The sequence below is a fragment of the Apostichopus japonicus genome, chromosome 4 (assembly GCF_037975245.1).
Source record: "Apostichopus japonicus isolate 1M-3 chromosome 4, ASM3797524v1, whole genome shotgun sequence".
In the NCBI taxonomy this organism is placed as follows: Eukaryota; Metazoa; Echinodermata; class Holothuroidea; order Aspidochirotida; family Stichopodidae; genus Apostichopus; species Apostichopus japonicus.
Window position 1 is genome coordinate 24,084,406 of NC_092564.1, and position 26,578 is coordinate 24,110,983.

At 37.6% G+C, this 26,578-nt stretch overlaps 1 protein-coding gene across 1 annotated transcript; it reads right to left on the reverse strand.

Annotated features, from left to right (window-relative positions):
• Positions 1–1,045: 1,045 nt before the first annotated feature.
• On the reverse strand, positions 1,046–23,428 carry LOC139966872 (uncharacterized). The gene is made up of 18 exons (XM_071970321.1): positions 23,096–23,428; positions 17,026–17,056; positions 15,012–15,128; positions 14,303–14,432; positions 13,353–13,418; positions 13,069–13,134; positions 11,167–11,308; positions 10,594–10,633; positions 9,830–9,903; positions 9,069–9,142; positions 8,831–8,941; positions 8,076–8,122; positions 7,485–7,689; positions 7,147–7,247; positions 6,449–6,560; positions 5,843–6,001; positions 4,140–4,190; positions 1,046–3,881 (listed from the first exon to the last, which is right to left on the reverse strand). The coding sequence occupies exons 1-18, from the start codon at positions 23,226–23,228 to the stop codon at positions 3,351–3,353; spliced, it is 2,190 nt and encodes a 729-aa protein (XP_071826422.1). The 5' UTR covers positions 23,229–23,428; the 3' UTR covers positions 1,046–3,350.
• Between the last annotated feature and the right edge of the window lie 3,150 nt (positions 23,429–26,578).

Here is a 26,578-nt window from a genome sequence, read left to right on the forward strand (position 1 = left end):
CTCATCACTGATGAGCTATAATCTAGTACGTCGTTTGTAACCTGTCGTCCACTCACCCCACCCCATCCCCCTCACCCGTTGCCCTGTCCCTCTTCACTGGCTTATGACTTTGTATAGTACAATTCACGAAGCCAAGATGTGGAATCCGACCTTAATTGATTCCTAGAAGCTCCGTGGAAGTCTATGTACATTCACAGTGTTGCAGTGCTTCTGACATTGGTGGATGGGAGAGAGATATATTCTTGATTTTTGCAAATTCCCCCCTTTATGATCCTCTATGGATGGGCTGTAAGCAGATCCAAATGATGGGTGTGCCTGTGTGGTCGTTCAATGCAGCTTCCATGTCAGGTTAGGTCAAAGAAATCAAATGGTGCATGTGAGGCATACTTGGACTAGTTTGGTCTGTAATTAGGTCTAAATGCAAGGCTGTGCTATTTGAATAATGAAAATATTCCCCTGACTGACGAGGTGGGGATCATCCTGGCCCAGCCAACCCCCCCCCCCCCCTCCTCCACTCTGCTCGCAACTGAAGAAAGTAGCTGGACAGGGGATACACTACATGAAATCAAGTGTCAACATTGTCGTTGGGTTTGATATCAGTATAGACAAAAATCACTGTGCATTATGTAGCAATATGTAGTATCAGTATGTATGTAAGAAAATATAAAGAAGGATTTAGAAATATATAAATTTTATTTTTGTAAACATATTTAATGCAACATTCACAGCGTGATAGAGATAGCTATATATTATTAATAAACCTTTAGATCTTTAGTTACGAGCTGTTTATATTTACAACGCACAAGGTCGCAGAACCAAAGTTGCGAAAGTTAAAATGTTATTACCAAAATATTTGCAAACTTCAGAGCCTGATTGCATTAATCATTACACCCCATCTCTTGCCCGCCCCCAAGCAATAACTCACCCCCGGTCCCGGCCATGTTTGTAGGTCTTTTAACTCCAAACCGAATTTGTATTAGAAGGTGTTGTGTTTGTACTAGAACTAAATGTAGCCTACAAAATTTTCACAATAACTGACCCAATGAGACAGCAATATCGGAGGTTTCATATAGGTGATTATGACGTTTAAGCTCAGCCTCAAACACAAGTGTCAGAAGAGAGAGAGAGAGAGAGATAATATGAGACAGGTGTCCTCGCAATGGCCCGCCATTGCTGCGGTACCACAATTTATTGCCCCATTGATGTTACACACTAAATTCGTGACTTTCTATGTCGGCTGATGTTTTCAACTGGTACGATATCCTACCAACCTTTAAGATGGCTACATCGCTTGCCCTATCATGAAACAAACTCCAATTTTCGTAGCACGACCAATGAAATTATCAACTAGAAGAAAGGAAAATTTACGACACGGTTGACCGTGCTCAAAGCTATCAATGAGAAAATTTTCGAATAATATTACTATTTAAGAGATAATTAAGTGATAACTTTCGGTTCATCATCAACATCACACTCTGAAAAAGCTTTCCAGTTACAAACGTAAATAGGTCTGGAGTACTTGGCCTAATCTCCACATTTGAAATGCTCTAAATCACATTAAACCTTCCTAATGTGTCGATCAATTGTTCTTTGATTTATACTCCTTAATATTCAGGTATAGAAATGATGATGAACTCTGAAAAAAAAATGTCCAACCGCCTCTAAAGGTTATATTAGGCACTTTCCTCGACAATAACCTTTTTAAAAAACTTAACCCTACTCTAATTGTGATATGGTACGGGTTGTAATATCGAAACATCAACCAGAATAAATTCAGTATAGCGCCACTCCTTTTGTGTTTATTACGCAACAGCATTTCATTTAAGGATGACATCAATATCGCAGGGTCCGCCTTGCCTTAGTAGTGACGTCAATAATCATAACACGAACATTGCCTGTATAACATAATCCGTTCAATGTGAGAGAAATTAACATTAAATGAATAATAACAAGTTTTGATTAACATGTATACAAATACTGGTCTAGTCAGCAGACTTCACTCAGTCGACTTTATGTACAATTGATTAACAATTTTGAAATACTGCACACACAATTTCTTCTTATTTTCTTTTCTTTATATTAGCTATAGGTGCCTAATATTCTGATAATAGATTATCTTGTATAACTATATAATTGTTTTACATTGAGAGAATAAAGAGACTACACACAATTATTCTTTAGGAGTCATTACAGTTCAATTTACGGTCACTGCGTAGATAAACAGGCTACTCTATGAAAGGTAATGCAATACGACAATCGATTCCTTTCTTATCTCGATCTCTAAGATATTGTTAATCTACACGTACTATTTATGATCAAAGACAATTATTCTTTGGCAAATAAAAGAATATAATTTTCATATGTAAGAACGTCGAACTTTTGCTTTTGAACTTTCAAGTGATTCGACACTTAGACGTTCTTTGCTGTTCCTTACACTGAAACAGCCGGGCGACAGCAGAACTAAACTGTAACGGCGTGGTCGTGTAAAAGATCTGTAATGCCCTTTTGTGAGAGCACGCAGGCAACAGAATTATACGGTGGCAGCATAAACTATACTCAGTTACGTCATGGTGGCGATACTATTATACTTAAGCAGCATGATGACAATGCGTCTACATTGTAAAATCATGAACGTATGAGAAAATGATAAGTTCACTGGTTGTAACATAGATATAACGTGATGTCATGATGACGATAGAGCTGTAGGCCAGCCATAACATTGTCATGGCAATACAATTTTACTGTGTGATATCTTCATTATAGTAAACCAATAGTGTGCCACGATGCTATTTATGTGGCTAAAAGTTGACAAAAGGTGATGGCAATTGAACTACAAAATGACGCTGTGCTATTTAACATCAGGTGATGACCACATGTGACGTCACAGTGACAATAGGCGTGGCAATGCAACATATGGTGGCAATGTTATCACAATGACTGTCGCATCATTCTGTGATATCGCAATGACGATTGGACTACATTGTCATACGAGATAGTTATACTCCTGTCAAGTGACACCATCATGTAGCTCAATAGAACATCTCTCTGCCAAACATTGACCCACACAACGTAGGGGTGAAAATGTAACCTTTCTTTTTCTTATTATGTTTTTTTTTCTCGTGGTTATACACTAAACAAAGACTATTTTATTGACTGCAAGATAATCTAAAATGATACCAGAGAACCACCAAATTAGATAAAGACTAGAAAAGCACTGGAAGAACTGGCCGTCGATATCGTCAGGCACAATCATTGGACTTCATCTTTTTTTTTCCATATCTGTATACCAGAATTATGCATTCACTCATAATAGTAGCACTGTTCTTCTTTCTTATCACTGGAGTATATTATCAAAACACGAAGTCCACTTCGCTGCCATACCCGCTCTCTGCACTGATAGAGCGGAAGTAGGGTCCTTTGGTACAGTTGTCCTCGCAATAGGAGCTGGAATCTTTCAGTTTGTCTTCCCCAACTGAAGAATAGAGATGATTCTCCATCATGTAAAAATCGATACCGACATCGTCGTTACTCGGTACTACCGCGGTGTCGTCCTCGGTGTCTACTTCACCTGGTACCATGTGATCTTCCCTATTATCCTTGATGTCGACTTCAGGGACGACCGTGTCCGTTACTTCTTCCATGTAGGGCTGCATCAGCCCCTCTTCCTGTGATAGGATGAACTTTTGACCTTCGAGCTGAGATGGATCAAAGACAATAAGTTGGTCACTTTCGTCCAGATCAAGGCTGGTGGTCTCTGTCAGTTGTTTCTGCCATTTTTCAGCCATCGCATACCCTGTTGCCTCTCTGGGTTGCAAGAACCACACAAAGTTGTTTAAGTCTCCGGCAAGCATTGGTAAAGGATCATGTAAAGCATCCTCGTTCTAATGTACAACAAAATAAGAAAGGACCGGTTAAAGATTATTGTTGCTAATTAGGTATGACGCAATTTGATAATTTTACAGTATCGCATATTACACACATACGGCACCCACACACAGACATGTCTACTATGTGTATATATATATATATATATATATATATATATATATATATATATATATATATATATGCCAGCAATACAAATAGAACTATTTTAGAGAAAATTTAGAGAAATATTTATAGTAAAACGTATAAATTACCACTTCATTTGAAGCATCCGTTAATTGGGAGAGTGCTTCCTCAAGAAGAGTCTGCAAATAAATTGAAGAGAAGATATTTCATATTAATTACATCAATAAATATTACTATATCTCAAATACGGTTATTCGGCGTTGTACTGACCAGGTATTACATGCGTGTAGCTGTATTATTTTTGCATGACCGGCTCCGTGGCGAGCCTACGGAGAAGTATAGAAGGGGGGGGGGGGGTAAAAATGGACTTATTACCGGTCCTCGCCCCTAAATGTCAATTTATTAATATTCATCAATGAAGAATATAACAAGATTTAATGCAAAATTACTTTGTCGTATTTTAATATATACCAAGCAGCCATACACATTGATACACATGCTTGAGGCAGACGGCGCTGTGTCAGATAGGGCCCGGGATATCTGAAGTTACCGAAAGTTCTGGTGTGACCATTTTCATCCCCTACAGCATTGAATCTACATCTAGGTCTTTATCTGGTATGGTTGAACGTTTATTTAGGGCCTTTGTATCTTTTTAATAAACCATGCAGGTTTCGCCGTTACATTACTGATGCCATCGTGACATGTTTCCTGCGGGAGCTTATGCTGTGATAATCGTGATCAAAGAGCATATGTGACAACGTTTCACCGTTCGGGCTCGAACGATATCCTAACGCTGTAGTGAAGGTATGTATATGCATCTAAACTTAGGCTTGTGCTCAAAATAAATCGACTAGGCTGCCGTGTCGGCTTAAGTAATATTTGAGTCAACCCTTGCCTCATTACCTCTTCTCTTGTAGTGCAAGCATTTACCGGAAATTATTGTAGTACCGATCGATAGCTGCTAAGTAAGTTGGAACCCAGACTAGGTCTACTCCTTTATCACCTGGGAAGTTAGTATATGCCCTACGTTATGCTATAGGAGCTAGCCTTAGTCCATCCTTACTTAGTAACGTTAGAACTAGGCCTTGAAGGGTAGTATAGTACATACTAGTAGTATAGTAGAAGTACTAAAAACGTATATCTTAGTTATACTGGTCTAAACAGAGAATATCACAAACGTGATTAGCACTAGTATAGATCGACGCCAAGTCGTTTGTAATGAAATGTGAATTTTGACCACACGAAATTACGAGGCAATATGGCCTTTATGGCCGGGTAGGATGCCTGTTCAAACTAATTTAGGAAACAAAATGGCGTAGCCTTTTGGTATCTTCAAATAGTCACGACCGTCACCTATCCATTATCTTTATAAATCAATGGTACATACTTGGGTCATTGTTCTATAGCCAGCGTAGTGACATTTTTGCGTGCTTGTAATTCCTTCCTAAGTATGATTATTCCACGATGAGCTATTCCTCAAGCTGAGCTAGCATTATAAACTGAGCAACATCACAAAATCAGCTGTATAATATCATAATGAAAATTGTTACTAAATACTAACACAGCTGCCATTAAAGTTTGAGATATTGTTGCATGTTGAGCTATTTGCTCATTTACACGCTTCGCTGTTTTAAGCATAGCCCTTTTTAGATTTTATCACATGATGGGTGCTGTTACATTCTGAGCTTTTGTTGTAGGTTTGGCGGAACATTATGATTTTTCTTCGTGGTTAGCTAACACGCTATAGCCTATTATCAACAAAGCAGTTTAATTGTTACATCTTGTATAATCATTTGCGATACAATGAGTAGGCTCAATCAAAATTCTATACCTGTGGGCTAACGTCTTTCTGATGTAGCTGTTGGTGTTCACCCTCTAACTTAAAGGATCCGTCATCATAGTTAACATTATAGAGGCTCTGGTAGCCTGGACCCCTTTCAAGAGGGTGTGTGCGGTGTGTCCATGCACCTGTCTTAAAGTCAAACCGGTACTATGGATGAAGAAAAGAAGGAATACAACTTCCTGTGTGGCTCATTTTCAATGTCCTTCTAATATTCTTAACGAATACATAAAATATATAATCAATCAATATAATGAAAGCATTAACACATATGGTGGTTTTTCACTTAACTCTTTATTAATTATCTGCAGGGGAGAGAAGGGGAGGGGGGGGGGGTGTAATTACTGGTCTCTTTCCTCACTGACTTTTTATAACAGACCACTTATATTTAACTATACTGTTCCATCATTTGGAAGTTCATGTTATGGCTTCATATTTACATAGAAAGTCATCGCTGATACATTTTAAAGGAATATACTTTCTACCTCCCTTACTCTTATAGATTGCATTACCGGCCATGGTGATGATACTGTTTTGTTTTCATTATTAGCTATTGATTATTAAGAATATTTACAATATATTAAGATATATATATACCTGTGGAAGCAATCTCCATCCATGAACTGAAATGACCTGTACAGCATCCAATATGTAATCGATGGATTCATCACTGGCGAAATATGGAAGGTTGATTCGTACAAATCCTGGCCTACAGGAAGTAATGAAAACAAACCCAACATAGCTTGATAGCATTTTTTTTTTTAAGGCAAACACTTCTTAAAAATCTGACCCTCTGCAGCCCATCCGTCACAGACATCGATTGGCAGTAGGCGGCATATATAGGGGGGGGGGGGGAGCGGTGGTGGTGATGGGCGTTCATTCATCGTTCATTAATTTCAGTGAGTGAAACGCAACGTATTTCATCCCCCCATATGCCCTTTCCCCATCACCCATTTTTCATTACTGTACTTAAGGACTTGTCACCTTGTCCAATAGTAGTGAATTATTACATTGGGGTATGTAATGATCATTTATGTTAGATTTGGCTTCATACTGGTTCCTCTATCTAACAATATCAATTCCCACCCCCCCCCCCCCCACAACTAATCACTTCTTGGACTTTATTATTCATGAAGTCATAAGACCTACTTCATTAGCCTAACAATACGTTTTAAAACGACCTCACGAGTACGTGCTCCCCCACCCCTCCTCCAGTATCCCCATACTATTAAAAGGAAACCACAACCCGTGATAGGGTCTAATCCTCAGCTAATCCTATGATCCTAGTCTCTTACCTGACTCCTTCTATTGGGTCTTCATTGTGAGTCTTCTTGCGGTCTTCGCGGATTAATTCAAAGAAAGTATCAGCATTTTCTTCGGTAATTCCAAGTAAATCCTGTACAAACAAAACAATATTTTATCAAGATAATCTGCAATAATCCACGAAAGATGGGTGTGTTTTTTTTTAAATACAAATTTGCACTACTTTGTTATTCAGTTTGCGTTGCACAGCCTGACACATTATCGTTTCCTGCAGATGAATTTGTAGACGTCAGGTTCTGAGCACGACCCCAGTATAGTCGAGTACATACAACTTGGCGTATAGAAGAAGTTTGTATGAACGATCACTTACGTGAGCATATGGTCCCGCGCATGCGCACCCACCACGTGACTGAATGCCAAATAGATCGTTTAGCAGTACTGCGATGAAATTATGATGGAGATATTTCCCACTATCAGGATGACGAATAAGAAAAGAGAAGATTGGAAGGCGGGAAACTGTTTTACTTCCAAGAATCACCAGGTTTCCAGTATCCTGCCACCTCTGGAATGCACGTCTGAAAAAAATGGGTAAGATGGGATAACAGACTTGTTTGACTATTTCAATATTGTTATGACTATTTTAGATAGAGCATCATGTATTACAATATGCCTACATTATCTTGTACGTAGACAAGGGTCATATCATTTCACGTTCGATGATTATAACATTTGAAAGATAAAAGGTATAGACTTTGGCCTATACTTTCCTGTCCATTAAGTTCATTATTGTAATCGAAATAAGAACAGGCACAACTTAATAAACACCTTTCGAAGAGCAAAGAAAGTTGTTGTTCAAAGTTTTAAGGAAAGATTTCTTTCTGTTGGTCGTGTAGTATCCGGGTGTAGACAATTATTTACGCACCCTATAACCTTACAGGCAGGATTCCACATATATACTCACCTAGCAAGTTCGTGTTCTCTCGTGGCGATAAATGACGGACTAACGGCCTAAAATGAAAACCAGACAAAACTGACGTTTAAAGCGTGATCTTTCATCAAGTTTGTACTAAACTATAGGTGAGATATAGATAATCAATATATCATTTGAACTAAACGTACAGAGAGGGAGAGCTTTTTGGGTGTATTTATACAGAAACCACTAATCTTATCATATTATTATAAGTACTTTGTACTTATTCGAAGGCAGAACGCTTCATACTTATCTACTGCGCACTGAATGCATTAAGCAATATGATTTCGAACCATGGCCTACAACAACAAATCATGCTTGTCACTGACGTCAGCAGTCACTCTGTCGTATAATGATTAACGTCATATCACACGAGGTTACATTTGAGCGGTATCATCAGCGCAACATGGAGTCTCATCTTTAGTTCAACGTAGTTTATTATTATTATTAATATTATTATCTATATTTCCAGTTTACACTTCCAGGGCAGATGCTTTCAGTTTAATTAAAATATATAGCTTACTAAATCAACAGCATGCATGGTTTGGCGAATACTTGATCCTAGTGTTTTTGGTCGATAAATAGTTTGCTGGCATGAATAACATCAGCAATTATGACGGTGAGCCTAGTAAATTAAAATATTTACAAAAACAAAAATATTGTACAATTTATTTCGATATTTCGAACAACATTAAATAATAACAAGAAGTTGAAAAGCAGCGTAAATTCTCCGACCATTTACTTACGTTCTTTAATTGGAATACCAACCCTGCGCGGATTGATTCTATTATTGCGGGAGTTCCCCCTTCCTCACGTGACTCGATGTCCTGTGTGTAGTGGTGTTTGTCACGTGATACCTGAAAGGCAAAACAAACCCGTAAACTCATTTTCAAAAGTACAGCTAATATTGTACACCAAGCATATATTATACTGTGCCTAGTCCATATAGAACTGCTCAATTAACTTCATGAATGGCTTACTCACATATTGGACTGTGCCGCCACCATGTCCGTGTGGTACTCTGTTCACAAACAATTTCTTTTTGGCAATTAAGATTCCTGTAAATGAATACAAGAAAACGTATGTCTTTATCATTTGTTGTGAAAGGTGAAGTTTATTACATCTGATCATGTATAAAAAATGGAAACCATACAAACTAATATTAAGAAACGTTTATACTATATAACAAAAAAAATAGTGCTCTGATTTATGTCATTGCAACGAATTTTAAATTGCGACATTACTTTGACAAAGCTGCAATCTAACGTGTATTCAAATTAACTGAGGGTGACACTCACCCAGTTGGGACAATTTTTCTGTACTGTACTGTCATGTCACGCTTTCGGAGCACTCGTAGTGGCACTAGGAGCAGTATGAATATCATGTTTCTATCATGCAGATAAGGATTCCATACTGTTTGTACTGTCAATACGAGTGCTTTGAAGGTTGATATGGGTAGACAGTTTAGAGAGGTGTTAGCATTATAGGAAATTGTCCCAGCTGGCTGGGTGACACGCAAGTTGTGTGGGGACGATCTCTTTTCTGTAACGCTTTTACCAAATGGAATGGTGAACACGCTCTATGGAGTAGTTGAGTTAATCAGATGCATTCTTGGTTTCCCTGAATATTAAATATTATGCTGTAATTAGTTATATATATATATATATATATATATATATATATATATATATATATATAACTGCAATGACTTGATCATATAGTCACAACGATTGAACAACAATTACCTGGCGACCCCGGTCCACCAACGAACTTGTGCGTGGAGATAAAAACGGCGTCTTTTGAACAATCAGCATTTCGTCTGTAGGGAAATGCAAAATCGTCATAATTTTGATACGACGACAATATTGTAAACTAGTGTTGGAAACCACAGCTTTTTAAATAGTTTCAAGCTTTCAATGTATGTGATAGTAACGCAAGTATTCATCCTCTCCCATAATACGGAGACCACCCCCCCCCCTACCCAAGCCCCGACCCACAAATATGTCCTCTGTGAGTAAGAGTCTGTCTTTTTCATGACAGCGAATTGCATCTTGAACTGTAGAAACTATACCTAGCAGTGTGTGATGAGAAAATCCGTTGCATGACCTCCGTGAGATAAACCAATGTTGGTTTATGAAATCAGCTATATAGTTGACTATATAGCATGGATACATATATGGATATATATAGCATGGATATAAAGTGTCATTTAACCAAACTATTTGGCCACGTCACCCCCTCCCCCCCCCCCCCCCACACACACATTCCATAACACAAAACTACACAAACAAGTCAAATTACAGATATGTTCATACATGATGGGAGAAGCATGCATAGACATAATTCGGTATCAGAAATTGCAAAAAAATTACCATTACTTAAACAATAATTAGCACATTGGATAATCCGGCCCTCGGTATGAACCATTATGACATACTAGCTACGTCATCATATAACAAAACAACAACGGACAAAAACAAACAGACAACGGAAGAGTGATTCTTCTTACCCGTGGTCTACGGGGTTCATTTCTATATCAAGGTAAGGCGCTGAAAAAAAACACAATAATATTAATTAAATAGATATATCAACAAACACATTTCATCTGTTTTCTTTTTTCTTTTTTATGTATTTCTCCCTTTTGACAATTGTAATTATAACAATTTATTTGTGTATAACGATGTATTCAAGGGTGCATGGTAGCGTATGGCATGTGTATACTGTTGGTATTCCTAAAGGATTTATAATATATATTGAAGTCCTTCGAAAACCGACTCCCCACCCCACCCACCCCACCCCACTCTTGAAAAATCCCAAAACAAACGTCGGTTTTCAATTAACTGTCTTTCTTATGTTTATTTTTAATAGAGCCTCCTAAATATCGATAATAATTTGGATAGTTATACTGTGTGAGGCTTTGGACAGCGATAAAACCAGTTGCCCTTATCTAAATTAATGTCTTCTTTTTAATGCCTAGCGTTACAGACCCACCACACTTTGGCAAGCGACAGCCCCTATACCGATGACTGATAAATCCAAACATACAAATGGATCTGAGGTATAGACATATATATATATATACCTGCAGTGGCGTAGTCCCAAAAGGAGAGGGCGTTGTACTGATGAAGGAGTGACGTCACGGCAGACGTATCGGTCAGAATACCAGTCACATTTGAGGCGGCAGAGAAACACCCAAGGAGAAGCTGATGTCTTGACGAATAAAACTGTAAAACCAACGTAGGACAATGCAATGATACAAATTGTTGATCTTTTTTTTTTAACTTTGTGACTGGGGTCTCTTCATTGTAAACATTGAAATGCAATCTTTTTGCATTCTTTTGCAACTTGTATATATGCATTTCCTTTAACGTAATAATGTGCAGACATGCTATTTGATAATAAAATTTGAATATACATTATATCAATATTTTATGTAATTATTTACGTTTTGGTTGTATTCTGGTTTAATTGGTCACGCATTTCAATCGTTATTTTTGTTGTAATTTTTTTGGGGGAACGAAATTTCACCCCGATTAAATTAAAAGAGAAGCAGAGATTATCAAATTCTCATTAGCCTATTGGATCTTCTGATAGCCCATCCCCTCTACCCCAACACTTCCCCAAAGGCTTCTCGCTGATCCCACCTCATACTCTCTATATTCCCGTATTATTCCCTCCATTTATTTGAATCGTATAACACCACGTTCTACCATTTTTTTTCACTTACATTTATGAAATTTCGAGTTAAAACAATCGTCGTGAAGTAATACTAGTTTGCAATTAAAAAAGAAACATAATAGTGTTATTGTTGGTCTTTGGTAAGTTTGCTTGCCCTTAAAACAACCCAAAAGTCAAAACCTTTTTATTAATTTTCTTTTTTGTGCTGTCCAACCCCCCCCCCCCCCCCTCCTTACTGATATGCTATTTGAAAAAAAAAAAATATGCGGTTTGACCGCCAAATTTGTTATTTTGTCAATCTTACAAATTATCTTTGTTTTCGATAATCCACTTTCCCCTCAAGAGATTATCTCCTCAAGAAATGGACAATACATCGCACGTTAATTAAGTTATTTTCAAGCAAAGAGCAAAAGTACATATTACATACAACGAAAAAAAAAAGTAAAGAAAAACAGTCAGCAATAACAATGGTAGACTTATTTGTATCGGAGAAGAATTGACGGACTGAATTACAATAAGGAGATTATACGTTATTATTTGACTGTGCACTATATATTCTGAACAGAAAGATACCAAAAAACAAATTGGTAAACAAGTCACTCTGGTTTGTTTTTACACGCAAACCTTTCAAAGTTGTTTTCTTTTGAATTTATATAGTCCCCAGTTGGATTCACTGAGATGATATAAGAAGGTTCATAAGGTTATTGATGTCATTCTTATATACCATTCGTTTTTCTGATTCTTTTTCTAAATTGTGTAGTTTGCTGCTTGTGTTAAGTCGTTTGAAGCTGATATAATTTTGATGAATTTGGAAAGAATTTTTTTTGTGTTTAGAAATGTCACTGAAGATGGAGTCTGGGCACAACCATCAAAGTGTAGCTGGCCCATAGCCGAGACGGGGCTCAATAATAGGGGGGGGGGTGGGGTTGATCGGCGTAACGGATATCTCGACAGAATATCATTTAGATTGCTGACCTGCACTCGTACGTTGTGTAGTCTATATAAACAGTACATACACTATAGCACAATGATGCATTGCAACTTTCAGTCAAAACTATTAAATGTTTCAAATTCTTTTGGAAGAGCCATCAATCAAACTAAATCGTTTACTTAAATACTTTTTCATTTGAAATAGGAATAGTTGCTTTAAGATGTGTCGTCATAGGGTGTGACGTCAGAAAAATCATCACCTACGTTTTTTTTTTTTTTTTTTTTTAATCGAATGTAAGGTTGAGATTTTGAAACCGTATATCATTTTAAGGGTTATAAAAATTAGCTACAGAATACTTTTATTACTTAATTTTACCTTTAATTTCTCTTCCAAATCTTCAAGATCAACAAGTCCTTCTATGGTTTGAGTTACTCGTACGACCTGAAAAATGAAATAAGTGTTGCCAGTGAAATATCGATGCGCAAATGACTGAGCATCGACACTGCATCATGAGTTTATCATAAGTGTGTCAGTCTGGCAAGGTTAACATGAACTTCTAGGTACAGTGTGCGGGGACGGGCTGGCGGGAGAGCTATACCTGAAATTACACAGAAGAGCATTGATTTATTCTACAGAGTGAGTAGTGGGAAGTTTCTTACCGTAGCTCCGCTTTCTTTCCAGGGTAATATGTTTGAATGATGTTCAAAAGGACCGACAAGTACGACCTAAACAAAGAATAAATAAATAAAATAATGTCTAACTTAAAAAAAAGCTTTTTATTTTTTTAAAATAATAACACCTTGTTTTGATTAAAAAGCCTTGTGGAAGAGACTGCCCACGTCTAATTGCGATAACTTAGCCCTTCCCCGTCAAATGGAATTATGGATGCAGGAACACTTGGTAAATTGAAATGTTTCAAAACCATGGCTACATCAATATTGACTACACCCTCCAAATTCCGTATTCCATTTCTACGAATTTTTCATATGAGACATATAAAGTGGTTAAAACTTAAAAATATTCACGACAAGGCTGTCTCCCTCCCTCCATCCATCTCCTCTCAATCTGTTTGTCACTCCCTCTTGTCTAAGGATGTTCTTGTAACGTCAACAAGTGCATGGTGTAGTCACAAACATCGATTTTTGACCACAATTAACGTTGCCATTTTCACGTCATCTTTGCCGCAAATGCGAGTAATGAGCCTTGAAATCCAATCGTGTTATTTAATTATGCGTATAGTTAACGCCCACCAATATCTACAAAACAATTTCATAAAACAACAACAACAACAGCAGCCACAATTTATTGTTGTTTATACTTTCTTTCACAATTTCAAATATAGCTGATGTGCAAACACTGAACAGTGACATGGCCGTGACTCTCATGTACTATCGCTAGTTTTAACAGGTATCATTATAACCACTATACTGCAAGTGACAATAAAGTTCCTGAACGTTAAAACACTTATTGATATTCAAATGATGTTTTATATAAAAGGGCTTCCTCGAAATCAACGTCTCGAAACCCCCCCCCCCCTCTCGGCCCCTTCCATATAAGAACTTAAATACCACGACAGTATATGTATCTGCAATGAGTCGGATATACGTACCGTTTGTAGTGCCCTATCACCGTTGATTTCCAAGGCATTTAATAACTTATGAATCGCCCCTGTTGAACCACTTCCGGTAAATATCACTACGTCATCATCCGAAGCATTCACGCATTGTTTTATGATATTCCTACATTTAGAAACAAAATACTTCACATTGGATGTTGTTGCGTTTCACGACATGGTTATTTATAAATGTCGTACAGTGTGTAACTCCCACCCCAACCACCTCCCCCACTCTAACCAACCCAACCTCTCATCCTGCATCCATCCCCTCTATACTCTATAAATTAAATATATAAATAATTTGAGGATAAAAGTAATTAAGGCAGCTCTTGATGTTGGTATATAGTCAATAACAGAGTTCAGAAATTTGCATATTTCTTGTAAAGCACAAATTCTTAAAATCAGATCAAATTATAGATCTTAGGAAATAAGCAAGGTGGTGAATAAACAAGAAATATAAGTACGTTGTGGTGTTTCGTTTAGACTTCAAGTCTTTCATTGCATGTGAAGGAACATAAGAATTCTAGTATCTCAACTGAAAAGATTAGATTTTGCTAAGGTCACTGTGGTGTTATGTTGCAGTGTACTTTTCTAGTAATATATAATTATATTGTGATATTTAGGTTTCATAATTCGTTTCATTGTAAAATATGAAGAATAAAGATACAAAAGAAAATTCGATCAATGTAAACTCAATCCTTACCTTGCTTCGTGCCTGAATTTAGTAGTCTGCCGTGACGTAATAGTTGTGGTGGTATGTGTATTAGCGTAGTACTGAGAAACGTACTGGGAGATGAAATCTTCGATGAATTTAAGCGGTCTGAAAAGAAATTAACGGGTTGTTTTTATCTAGTATCAATTGGTTATCTATCGTACAGTAAATGAAGCGCCTCATAAAGTCCTTACGTGATAGTACATGTATACCTACAGGACGTTCACATGTGAATCTTGCAATGCATCAGTTATATCGTTCTGCTTACCAGAAATGTACTCACTTGTGAACCCGAACACTTATTATTAGACTTGTATTGAGTCCGTACTCATATTGTAGCATAACTGACTGTACGCGTACTCGGTCGTACTCAACCTCGTGGAGTTGTACTCCTTCCTGTACTCGGGTAATTCTAGAAATGTAATATTGATAGGGCCTATACTATATAGTACAAGATTAAGTGCATGCCTATTTGTACTCGTGTTTAGAACTTTATACACATATTCATTCCAATGAGGACTATATACTTTCGTTAGTACTCATGCTGCTGTACTCGTACTGCAAGTCCGCTTAGTACATATTTAGTGTAAGCTACTGCTCACAAGTGAGTCACAATCACGTGACTCCTAGTAAAGCTGTTTGCGTATAATCAATGAGTTATATAAACCATTCAGAGTATAGGCCTACCTCACAAAATAAGAATGCAATTTATAAAAGCAGGATGTTGAATAAAGTAAAAACGCCCTCAAGCATTGCCAAGGTTAATGAACGATAGGTTTATGAACTGGACTGAATGTCCAGCATAGAGTTGCCCATGCATGCAAACACTTATTCATATTAGTATTAACTGTATGTAAAAAAAAAATGGCAAACTTCAAAAATGCAACTCAATCCATTTCTCACCCCTCCACCTAATATATTGATCTTCACCCGCCCAGTTCCTATGTCAAGAAAATCAAACATGATCATTTACTCCAATCATGCGGCATATTATCTGACACATTCAACTTCCTTACTTTTTATTTTTATATTATCGATATGCCTTCTTTACGTCTCGTGTACAATTGAGTTTTACTGTTTTTAACGATCACAGCTATTAGCACCAATAAGCATCTTTACGCTAACGAAGTTAAACGAGACAATTTTGTAAAGAGGCGAAAACCTCTTTATGTGTGTTTTTTTTCTTCATTAAATATACCAGCAAGTTCCCTTCTGCAGCCCCCCCCCCCCCTCCTCTCCCCTTTCTCTTCCTTCCTTTCACGTAACACTTTCACGCCCAAGAAGGAGCCAATTATACGGCATGTTACCCGACGCATTGATATACTTTACATCTCACGTAACATTTTATTTTTTTTGTAACTTATCTAATTTATTATCTAATCTATTTTCATTGTCCTTAGATAGATCTCAGGTATTAAACACCCTTAGAGCGTCTTCTCGCTTCACCAATCCCTTTTTGTTAATAGTTTGATAATAAGTGATGAATTGTTTCCGGAATCATTAGACCGAACAATAGAAACGTAGAAGGAGCTAAATTCCCCTGTGTTGATTTGACTCTCTGGGATATTCAAAAGCATTTACAGCGAGTAGGTATGTATGCACCGCTGATCCGTGACATGCAACCCCAAGCGTCCAATCAATCCACCAGAATTTCAGCAATGTTTACGTAAAGTTTGCGTCGAATTGTGCGTCAAGAAACCCTCCAAAGAATAGTGAAGATTTAATATGGCTTGATCTATAAGCTCTAACATAACCCTGTCTCATGTCATATTCATCCGTGTTTCAGTTCTCTTGCTTTCTATACCAGACAACAACAACAACAACAGCAACAACAAAATAATCGTGGTGACAAAATAAGACCCCAAATTTGTCCCCTTGAATTCCCGGGGCTTCCTGTTATATACCAACGTATAGTCGTGTTTATGAGATCTTTTAGTCTACACATCTTGTTTAAGAGTAAATAGTATTCGAAAAACAGGAAAAGAAACCTAACAAGAGAGCTCACCTGCCGGACGCTGTGTAATCGCAGTAGAAAACTGTTGAGCAAAAGAAGAAAGAAGAAACATAAACAGTATTACGAAACAATAAATATAAAAACAGTATTAAAAAAAAAAAACGAAAAAAAAAATCGTCCGGTTTCCGTCTTTATAAAATAGACCTTGGTTTTTCCCGTTCAAATTAAACTTACATGACAATAGGAACAAACTTTTAAGCCTACTGCAAAAAGGCGACGAAAAGAAAGTGAATAAAAAAAATACCCAAACAGATAAAGAAATACAGAAATCAAAGGACAAGGACGCACACCAAGAGGATGTCCTCCATACTCCTCAGTCACGTGTTTCACTTCGATAACTACCCAGAATGACGTCAGTGTTTAATAAAAAAAAGAAGCTCACCCATTGGCTGGGAAATATTTGATAACGCTTGCGCAAGTCTTGACTGCAATAATATTAATAGAGTTAAAAATTGTTGAAATTTTATATTTTCAAAGAAGAGAACAAACGATTTTATTTCCTACATCCGCATCAGGTGGACAATTCTGTGTTTAACATTTGGCAGTTTTGCAATTTGAAACTATAAATGTTGATGCAAAGGTTGGAAACTTACATAACTTCTACTCTCCTGTGCGCAGTCCCAATGCAATGGGGTTGCGGCTGGCGAGGGGGGGGGGGGGGGGCGGGAAGCATTTCGACTTCGGTATTTTAAAACTCAAAATATCGTTTTCCCTATGATTTTCGAATCCCGACTTTTTGGCTGGAAATTTGAACTTTTGCTACAAATTTGAATGTAACCTTTCTCCTGTAAAAACCGAAATTTAATATAAATAAATACTCTAACTTTTTTTCTTCAGTTCTATACACCTGCAAAAAGTCCGTATTTAGAGAGTGCTTATCACAAAATTTCGTTTTCTTCCTCAAATTTGGACTATTAATTTTTCGAGAGTTCGAGTGTTCAGTGTTTATGACTTATTCACGCGTTTGTCTATAAGCCTACTCTACAACTCTCGCCTTTTTTCTGGTAACGTCGGCTATTATATCTCAAAATTATTTCATTTCTGGAGGTTAAGACTTCTCATTTCAATATGTCGAGTATTTTATATGTCGAGTAGCTTATATCAAAAATTCGACTATATCCTCAATTATGATGACATCGAAATTCAAACATGATCCTAATTGGACTTGCAATATTTTATTGCAAAAATTCGACTGTTTAATTTCAAAAGAATCAACTGTTCTTGAAAAATTATTCTAGCTGTTTGAGGGAAGTTATCATTCATATTTATCTCTATCACGCAAAGCCCTGATGATGGTCGGGTTTGTCTCTCCTTCGAGTTGGGGAGTTGGTGGGAGGGGGATTGGGGGGGGGGGTGGGGATTGTCATTGGCTGTTGGAGAAATTCAATCCCTCTCCATGTATACGGAATTGTCTTTCAGGTTACCCTGATGATGGACGAGTTTGTCTCTCCTTCGAGTTGGGGAGGTGGGGGCCGGGGGGGGGGTGGGGGGGGGGGTGGGCATTGTCATTGGCTGTTGGAGAAAGTCAATCCCTCTCCATGTATACGGAATTGTCTTTCCCTTGTGTTACCCTTGTAGAGAATTTAAAGACGTCATTTCAATGTAGATATTAAATTAAACCGATATGTTGCAAAACAAGCAAATTTTTTTGGGTGATCATTATTTTATATCAGCAAAACAGAAGCGGTTGACCTTGAATTTTTCACAATTACTGGAAGGTCTGTCGCTGTCTCTTACTTCTTCTATGGAGAGAGTTTTATACCTCATTGGGCAAACCAAGCTTTGATCAGTTTTTTCTTCTTCTTCTTCTTCTTCTATATATTGATTGAGAGTTACCTCCGAATAAGTTTGTTTATTAGCTTGAATAGAACCAAGAGTGCGGTTCAAGGTAAGTGCCAAGCCCCCGCTTATCATTCGCTCTTTAAGTTTTATTATTTTCCTTGGTCCGATAACTCTTGTATTTGTTCAGGAGGCACAAAGTATAAAAATAACTATGAAAATAGCTCCAAAAAACCCCGAAAAAACAATAATAAAAAAGGAAAAAAAGGTAAAGAAGTAAAGAAGAAAGTTTCAATGCGTTTATTAAGATGAAAATGTAGTGAAGAATGTTTAGCCGGTCTTAAGTCTGCGGGTGTCTTTACAGACATACGACTGCGTAATCCAAGGTAAATAGCTAAGAAATGCTCGATACGTCGCTAAGAATAAACGAAGGTCTTTATCGATTTTCGCTTTAGAAAGAGTATACGATTTACCGTCACTTGTATAAAAATAGTAATTTGTTTTTCATTTTTTTTATTTTTTTTATTAATTCGTTTGTCTGATGAGGTCACGTGATGTCTCCACCCATAGTCAGGTGGGATTAAAGATTCTCAAGATGAGATTTGACAACTATGATGGTTTCTGCGTATAGATGACCTTTATACTCAGTTTATGAATTGGCTCCAAAAACGGAAGGGGAAATATTTTACACTCCGGCCATGATATATGCTCTTTTTTATTTATTAATCACAACCACATCCCCAAATTTCATAGTTACCCCCTCCCCCTCCCCAATAACATGGGATAATATGACCATCTGTCGGTGTAGCATTGCAGTACTATATATATATATATATATATATATATATATACCTTCCGTACCCAATTTAGTAACTCAGATGCATTTCACGGCGTTGATGCGTCCTTTGAATAAAGCTTATGAAAAAGAGTGCCAGGTAATGGGAAGATCCCATAGTTCTTTAAACCTGATACTCCTTGAGTTATCTTACAGAATACACACACACACACAATGCATAAATCAAGAAAGAAATAACATGATACTTTGTATGTTACAAGAATGCTTAACTTGTCTGCTTAAATCGCCATTTTAGTACGATGGCCCAGAATTAAGGAAATTAAACATCTATATCTTATCTCGAAATTTATTTATCTCGCAAACATTGATCAGATTAGGTTCAATGGTGGCTAAAGCATATACCCAAGATGTCAAGGGATACACGCATTCTCTGTCACAAAGTTCCAATGACACTCACGCTTTAACATATTCAATAAGTACCCGGTATGTATTTAATATCGTATAGTGATATATATACTGTTACATATTATCATCACTTCATTTCCCTACAGGGCTTCATCGATATTAACTGAAATGAAAACGAGATTGACGGAAGCCGTGAATTAACGGGAACTTAAAGAATGGTGAGTATACCACGAAAATGACGCACATACTGTACAAGATACGTAACCTCATCCTGTAGCAACTAAAGAGCCTGGACCTTAAACTAAGCATTGCTGCAACGATTTCCAGCATCTGCACTGCGACCACGTGATCGTGAGGACGTTATACCCTTAATATAACGAAAAATTCTCAGGCAAAACCATTGTCACATAATGGTACTGGTCCGAAGCCTATCGTTGTTAGCTGAGAGTTTTCATAATGTCACACAAGACGTGCCGGGGCGTGGTTATATGCAGTTATAAATTACACAAAACACATTAACATGTACAACAGCATTATCGCTATGCTTCGCCGCCGGTTTGATTATGAAAAGTACCGCAAGTTGCCGTGTGCACTCGGTGAGACTGTTTGTAAACACATCCCCAGTTTTGATAAGCTGACAGTGTATTTTTCTATGGAAACGAGCTGAAAAAGGTCTTATAATGCAATGATTGTTACCAGTGGCGTAGGAAGGTACTTTTGAGTGGGGGGGGGGCTGAAGACTGATGGCCGGCCCGGGGGAGGGGTCAATTTGGAATTTTTTGCAATTCCAGGTGGCCTCAGATGCAATTTGGTGCAATATAGCACAATTCAACACCCATTCCATTTTGTAAACTTAATTTTGTATTTTCACCTGGCCTTAGACACAATTTGGTGCTTCAAATGAGATTTTTTTCTCATTTGGAAATGAAAAAGGGGTTTTCTGACTTGCGAAGTGGGGGGGGGGGGGGAATGATACTTCCGCCCCTCCACATTTTACACTGGGGGGGCTGGCGCCCCCCAGCCCCCCGGTTCCTACGCCCTTGCTTGTTACACTTTACCGCGGAGTCATTTATTACTCACTCAAATTCTGCGTGTACGTATACCGTATGTATGACGATTGACAATCACCGCATGATAAGTACAGAATCGTATTCATAAGCAACCCCCTAATAGGAACTGTAGCGTATACAAATTTTCTTTTGTCAATCACCTTAAAATAATCTTCGTGTACTTTATTGTAAAAACGACGTCACTTGTTTGCCGACCTTTTTTTTGCACTAAATAGCTCCAACTCACAATTATTCCGCACAAGCAATTGCGTCATTGTTTGTCCATAATCCTATAGGCTCGCCGAGATAACTCAATAAGTGCTTACTAGACTTCAAGATCACGCTAGCCTGCATTGACCTCGACCTACTGTGTTAGTAACTGGTGGATATGCTAGGTTATCCTCTATACCAACATGAAACACAAACTCACATTAAAAAAAAACCGTACAGCTCAGCTTTTCAACGAGCGTCGAATGGTGATTGTGTAGATGAATAAACCCTATCTTTGCCACGGAGTTAAAAAGATAAGGATATAGTGTAGACATCCACTGAAGATAACGTTATGCGTTACGTTTGTATACGGCTAGAATATTGAATAATTCACACCCAAAGTACCATTTGATATACTGCTCATGCTCCGGTGGGTACAAAAGCGCGTTTTATGTTTCACAATTTCTCTAATAATCATATACCTGATAATGACGACTAACAAATCTCACACTACGTTGAATAGTTTTCTTTTATTACCTTGCTCGTTCGTTTTAAATGTTGGGGGTGGGTGGGGGGGGGGGGTTACAGGGCTGGTGCAGTGTCTTCCTACTTGGGAAATCTTAAAAGAATAATGTATAGGCATTGCCATATTTCTCGCTCTCGGATAATAACATTTTGATTCTTAGATGCCATTGGTATCGCTTGACACGGGACTCTGTATAACTTTTTTGCAATGGATATAACACCCGTCTTCCACAACGCAAACACACACGAGTACGATGATATAGTGTAAGTAAAGTTGTATATAGTATCGATAGTATAAGTAAAGTTGTATATATTATCGACCCAGGTGATGAATATATCAAGAAAGTCTAAAAGGTTTCTTACGAGGTTATTGACTCGAAAACTAATTCAATTCTTTATTCAACGTATTCCGTCAGTTCTAGGGATTCACGTAAAACCAAATTTTCTGTGTGTGTGGGGGGGGGGGGGAGGAGGAGGAGGGGAGGATTGTGTTTGTTTTGGGTACCGGTTACCCAATGGACATTTTTGATATTATCCTCTCGGTATGAATAGATTTTAAACAAAATCATCTTACATTCGATTAACAAAATATCACATATTGATTTCTACGACGTTGCAACAGATAATGATGTCATAATCCAAGTTTGAATATTAAACTGGAGATATACATCTGGCTCATGACTTCAACACTCCCCCCCCCCCCCACCAAATAAATTGTCACACTCTGGAAATTAAGAGGGTTGTATCACAAAGGGAGAAATTGTGAAACGTGTAGAATGCATAATATCACTGAACAGCAACAAAGTTTGACGGGGAGTGGTGTTTGTGGGGTGAGGTTGAGGGAGGGGACGGGGCTATATATGAAATAATATTTAACGGTTAGATATGTGAACATTATGAAAGTCGAATCGATGTGAATGTAGCTGAAAGAATTTGATATTAAGAAAAATAACATTATTTTTAGCAGTAAGAATAAAACACATCATTAATATCAAAATAACACGTCTCTCCTGGTGAATCGTGAAGATAATAAATCACAGAAGTTGAACTTAGAAAACATATTCAAAAAACTAAAAGGCACAGTAAGATATAGTATCATCTTAGTATTTTCACTTATTTTGCCCATCTCCCCCTCCCTCCTCCCCTCCATTTTTCCCAATCTGATATATTCTCCTGTATGTCAACAAATAGATCTGCACAACCCCGTTATCTTGAAAGAGTCGACAATTCTTCAAGTCCACTTTCTTTCTTAAGTTTTCGAAGACATCATGTTAAATTAAAATGACAAAGTACTTACTTCGTTTTCTTCCAAATGGTCCGTTAAATTCTGCTTCTCGCCCTATCACGTTCTTGTCGATGAAAGCCAGCAGCCTGTGTTTTCTCTCCAACTCATTATCTGCCGCACTCTCCGCGTCAATCTGGGAAAACATATTGGGAACTAGTTTAAAACAGAAAGAACCGGCTGGAAGTAGCTAAATCTTCGTAACGAGGTGATTGCACTGAATACACATAGCGCACTGAGAAAGAATTCGTCAGACTTACAGTTTTCGTTCCTTTTACTTCTGAGAAAGAATAGTCCACCCCACATTATAAAATGGAATAGTCCTAAAAGAAAAGTTACCGAAGTGGAACATTCCGTGACAGGTTTGAAGTTCTGGTTTCATTGTTGTAACCTTTCCCCTCCCCCTTCTTGCTTGCCCTTCTTGCTTGTTTCTTTTCCTTTTATGGAGGGGAAGGGGATGGGGATAGGAGGGGTGGGGGAGAGGAAAGGCGGGATTCATTATTTAGGACGATTACTGAGGCGTCTAATTCTTCTACAAGTAGATATTTTATTCATTTCTTCTCACCATCTTTCGGATGTCAACGCCATGTAAAATCGTGTATTATATAACAACTGGTTATCACTAAAGATGCCCAAAACTGAAACCAAACTGTCAAAGATGCTCACATGTTGCTACATTAAAAATTATCTCGTTGATGTGTCTTTTGACGAAGATCACGTGGAGTGTTAAAAATAGTGTTGTGCAATAACTTAGGTTTCTTGAGGATCACAAAGAAGAGAGCAATATGGATGGGTATTGGGTCAGGTTTGACAATGGTTCTGCTAATTGTTGGTTTGCAATACTAATATTATTTCTTGGTGACTGTTATGCAAAAGTTAGTAACGTCGTTACTGTTGTTCTTTATCGATAAACTTCAGTTTTTAAGTGTGTTATTATTTACCATTCTTCAGTAATGTTACTGTCACCGTCAGTATGTATTTAGTGCCATACTAGTGTTTCTATCAGTGTCACTCTTATATCCCTACTGAGGGTTACTATACAGTATAATTACAGTGTTGCATATCAATATGGTGTTATTAACGAAAACTTTATTGTTTCTATCTAGCATCATAGTGTTACGTTACATGTAAATTATAAAACAACCATCTGCACATACAAAGTATATCCTGAATGTGTTGTAAACATAAATGTAGGCTTAAGTGATGCTATTTGATTTGACATAAAAAAAATATGTTGATTACTCTGTGATGAAGTAAGGTGACATTTCCGACGCATATAAACAACGTTTTCTTATAACATTATGACAGTGTCAAGATATATACGTTGTGTTCAGTGTTGTTGTATATCATGTTCCAAACACGTATATGTAGCCTACTAATGGCAATAACAACCAACCTATACTAATAATACAATTGGCTTGTTTTTGCTTGTGTGTTTTTTCTTTGGTCTTAAACATCACATCGCATAAAGACATCGCTAATCTTTCTCTCCTAAGTGAAACGTTTGGCTTAGTAACGATATCGTGCTCGTCAAGTTGTACTCTGGGGATGCATAATTTCAGCCATGGCGCATGCGCTTAAAGTAAACGTCATGGTTTTATCATAATCTCCGCGGCGGATTCCATACCAGCTGTATGACGTCATATTATGTTGTTTTTACTTTTTTTTTCTGTTTTGCTGCTCAATAGTGCAGTTCTAAATCCAGTTTTATCTAGATTGATGTCGATGTATATTTGCATGTCGTTTTGAGAGAATTGTAAGAAATTAGAACAATATTTAATATCGTTGCCGGGACAACAACACACGATATCTGCCGTTCTGCGTCGTTTCGTTTTATTATTTTTTGTAATTATTTCTGTACCGGTGATGGTTAATCACTCATTTGAAAAGAAGAAAATATGATAAATACCAATTTCTGGGAAACTGCAGTATTTTAATTTTCCTCTCGTGTTTAAAGGGAGAGTATAATAAATACACGCCAAGTCATGTGAAAGACCTTGTATTCTTTACGGTACTAATCGTTGCGTTAATGTTATAATAATGTGCAAATAATGTGACGTTTTTGAAATTTTCATAAAAGTATGTTTTCTAAAATGTTACGTTTTCATTGATCGTACTGAGAGTAGGCGGCAGCTGAAAACATTTCTTGTACGAATTCTTCGAAATATTTAGTTTGTTATGAAGTACCGTGCGTAGGTTTGATATTTATAGTACACGGAGCAAAATGAACTTGAGGAAGTTTAAAGTGTGATATTAATATCTCACAATTAGTTTGGCATAATTCCAGTTTACCTGTAGAATGTGTACAGATATATCAATCTCAAAACACATTATAGGAAAACCAAAACAAAACAAGAAAGAGATGCATAAACAGGTAATATCGCTCCTACATTCCCGCACTATTCCACTCTACCCTATCAAACCCACTTTTTCGATCGTTTACATTTTGTTCGTTCGTTCGTTCTTTCCTCCAATTTTAAGGTTGTTTGTTTGTTCGTTTTCGTTCGTTCTGTTGTTCCTTTTTTGCTCCCTGAGATAGTTCTTGCGTTTGTCCGTAAGTTGGGAGTTTTGACACAATAAAGAATCGAAAACTGGGCGTTGTAGAAGGTAAACGAAGCGAAATATTGATCATTTGAATTTCTTGCCGAACTTTTCTTGCTAGTACAAAAGGTGCAGCTGAATGATTTACCACTGCCGTGGAATACATCCATACATCCATAGGCGGAGTGCATAGCCTAGTGGTTAACGCCGGCGTCTCCCAGTCATGAGATCCCCGGTTCGATTCCCCGCCGACAGCAATGTGTGTCGTCTGGCAAGGGTGTTGTTCAATAACAACTTCCTGACATGGACGTTAAATGAATGTGTGCCGAGGGATTGGCTTCGGTCAGCTTGCGAGTCTATAAGCCTCCATGGCTTCTTTCGCGAGTTCCTGCTTGCGGGAAGATCACATATACATAGGTTAAAACGAAAGTGATAGGGGAGACTGATAATCCTATCCCCTCGCTTTTTAAAGCCGCTGACAGATGCCCCCCCCCCCCCATTCGTTCCACACATCGGTGTTACAGTTAACCTTGTAGATATTACACTCATTTGCAAGTACCCAACTGTTTCTGACACCCACCAATACATAAATCGAAATGCCTGCCACAAAGAGCAGAGGACACAATACCAGGTTCTATAGGGATCGGGCTCATGTAATAGCCAGGAGCTATAGGGATCGGGCTCATGTAATAGCCAGGAGCTCTCTACTGTCTAAGTGAACTTTCAAAGGGTTCGAGTCCCGTTACAGCCCCATTTTTGCTTCCTCCTTCCAAAATTTTAATTGTTACATAATTGATCTGTTTACTACAAACTGTTTATCTCCTATACTTTCTTGTGAAGTTCGTGATGAGTTTGCCCTAACATTTGTAATTTACCATTCCGCGTGTATCTATGCATAAATATGTTTGTGTTTAACCACGTGGAATGTTATGGTCCCTTAAAATATCCCCAGATCAT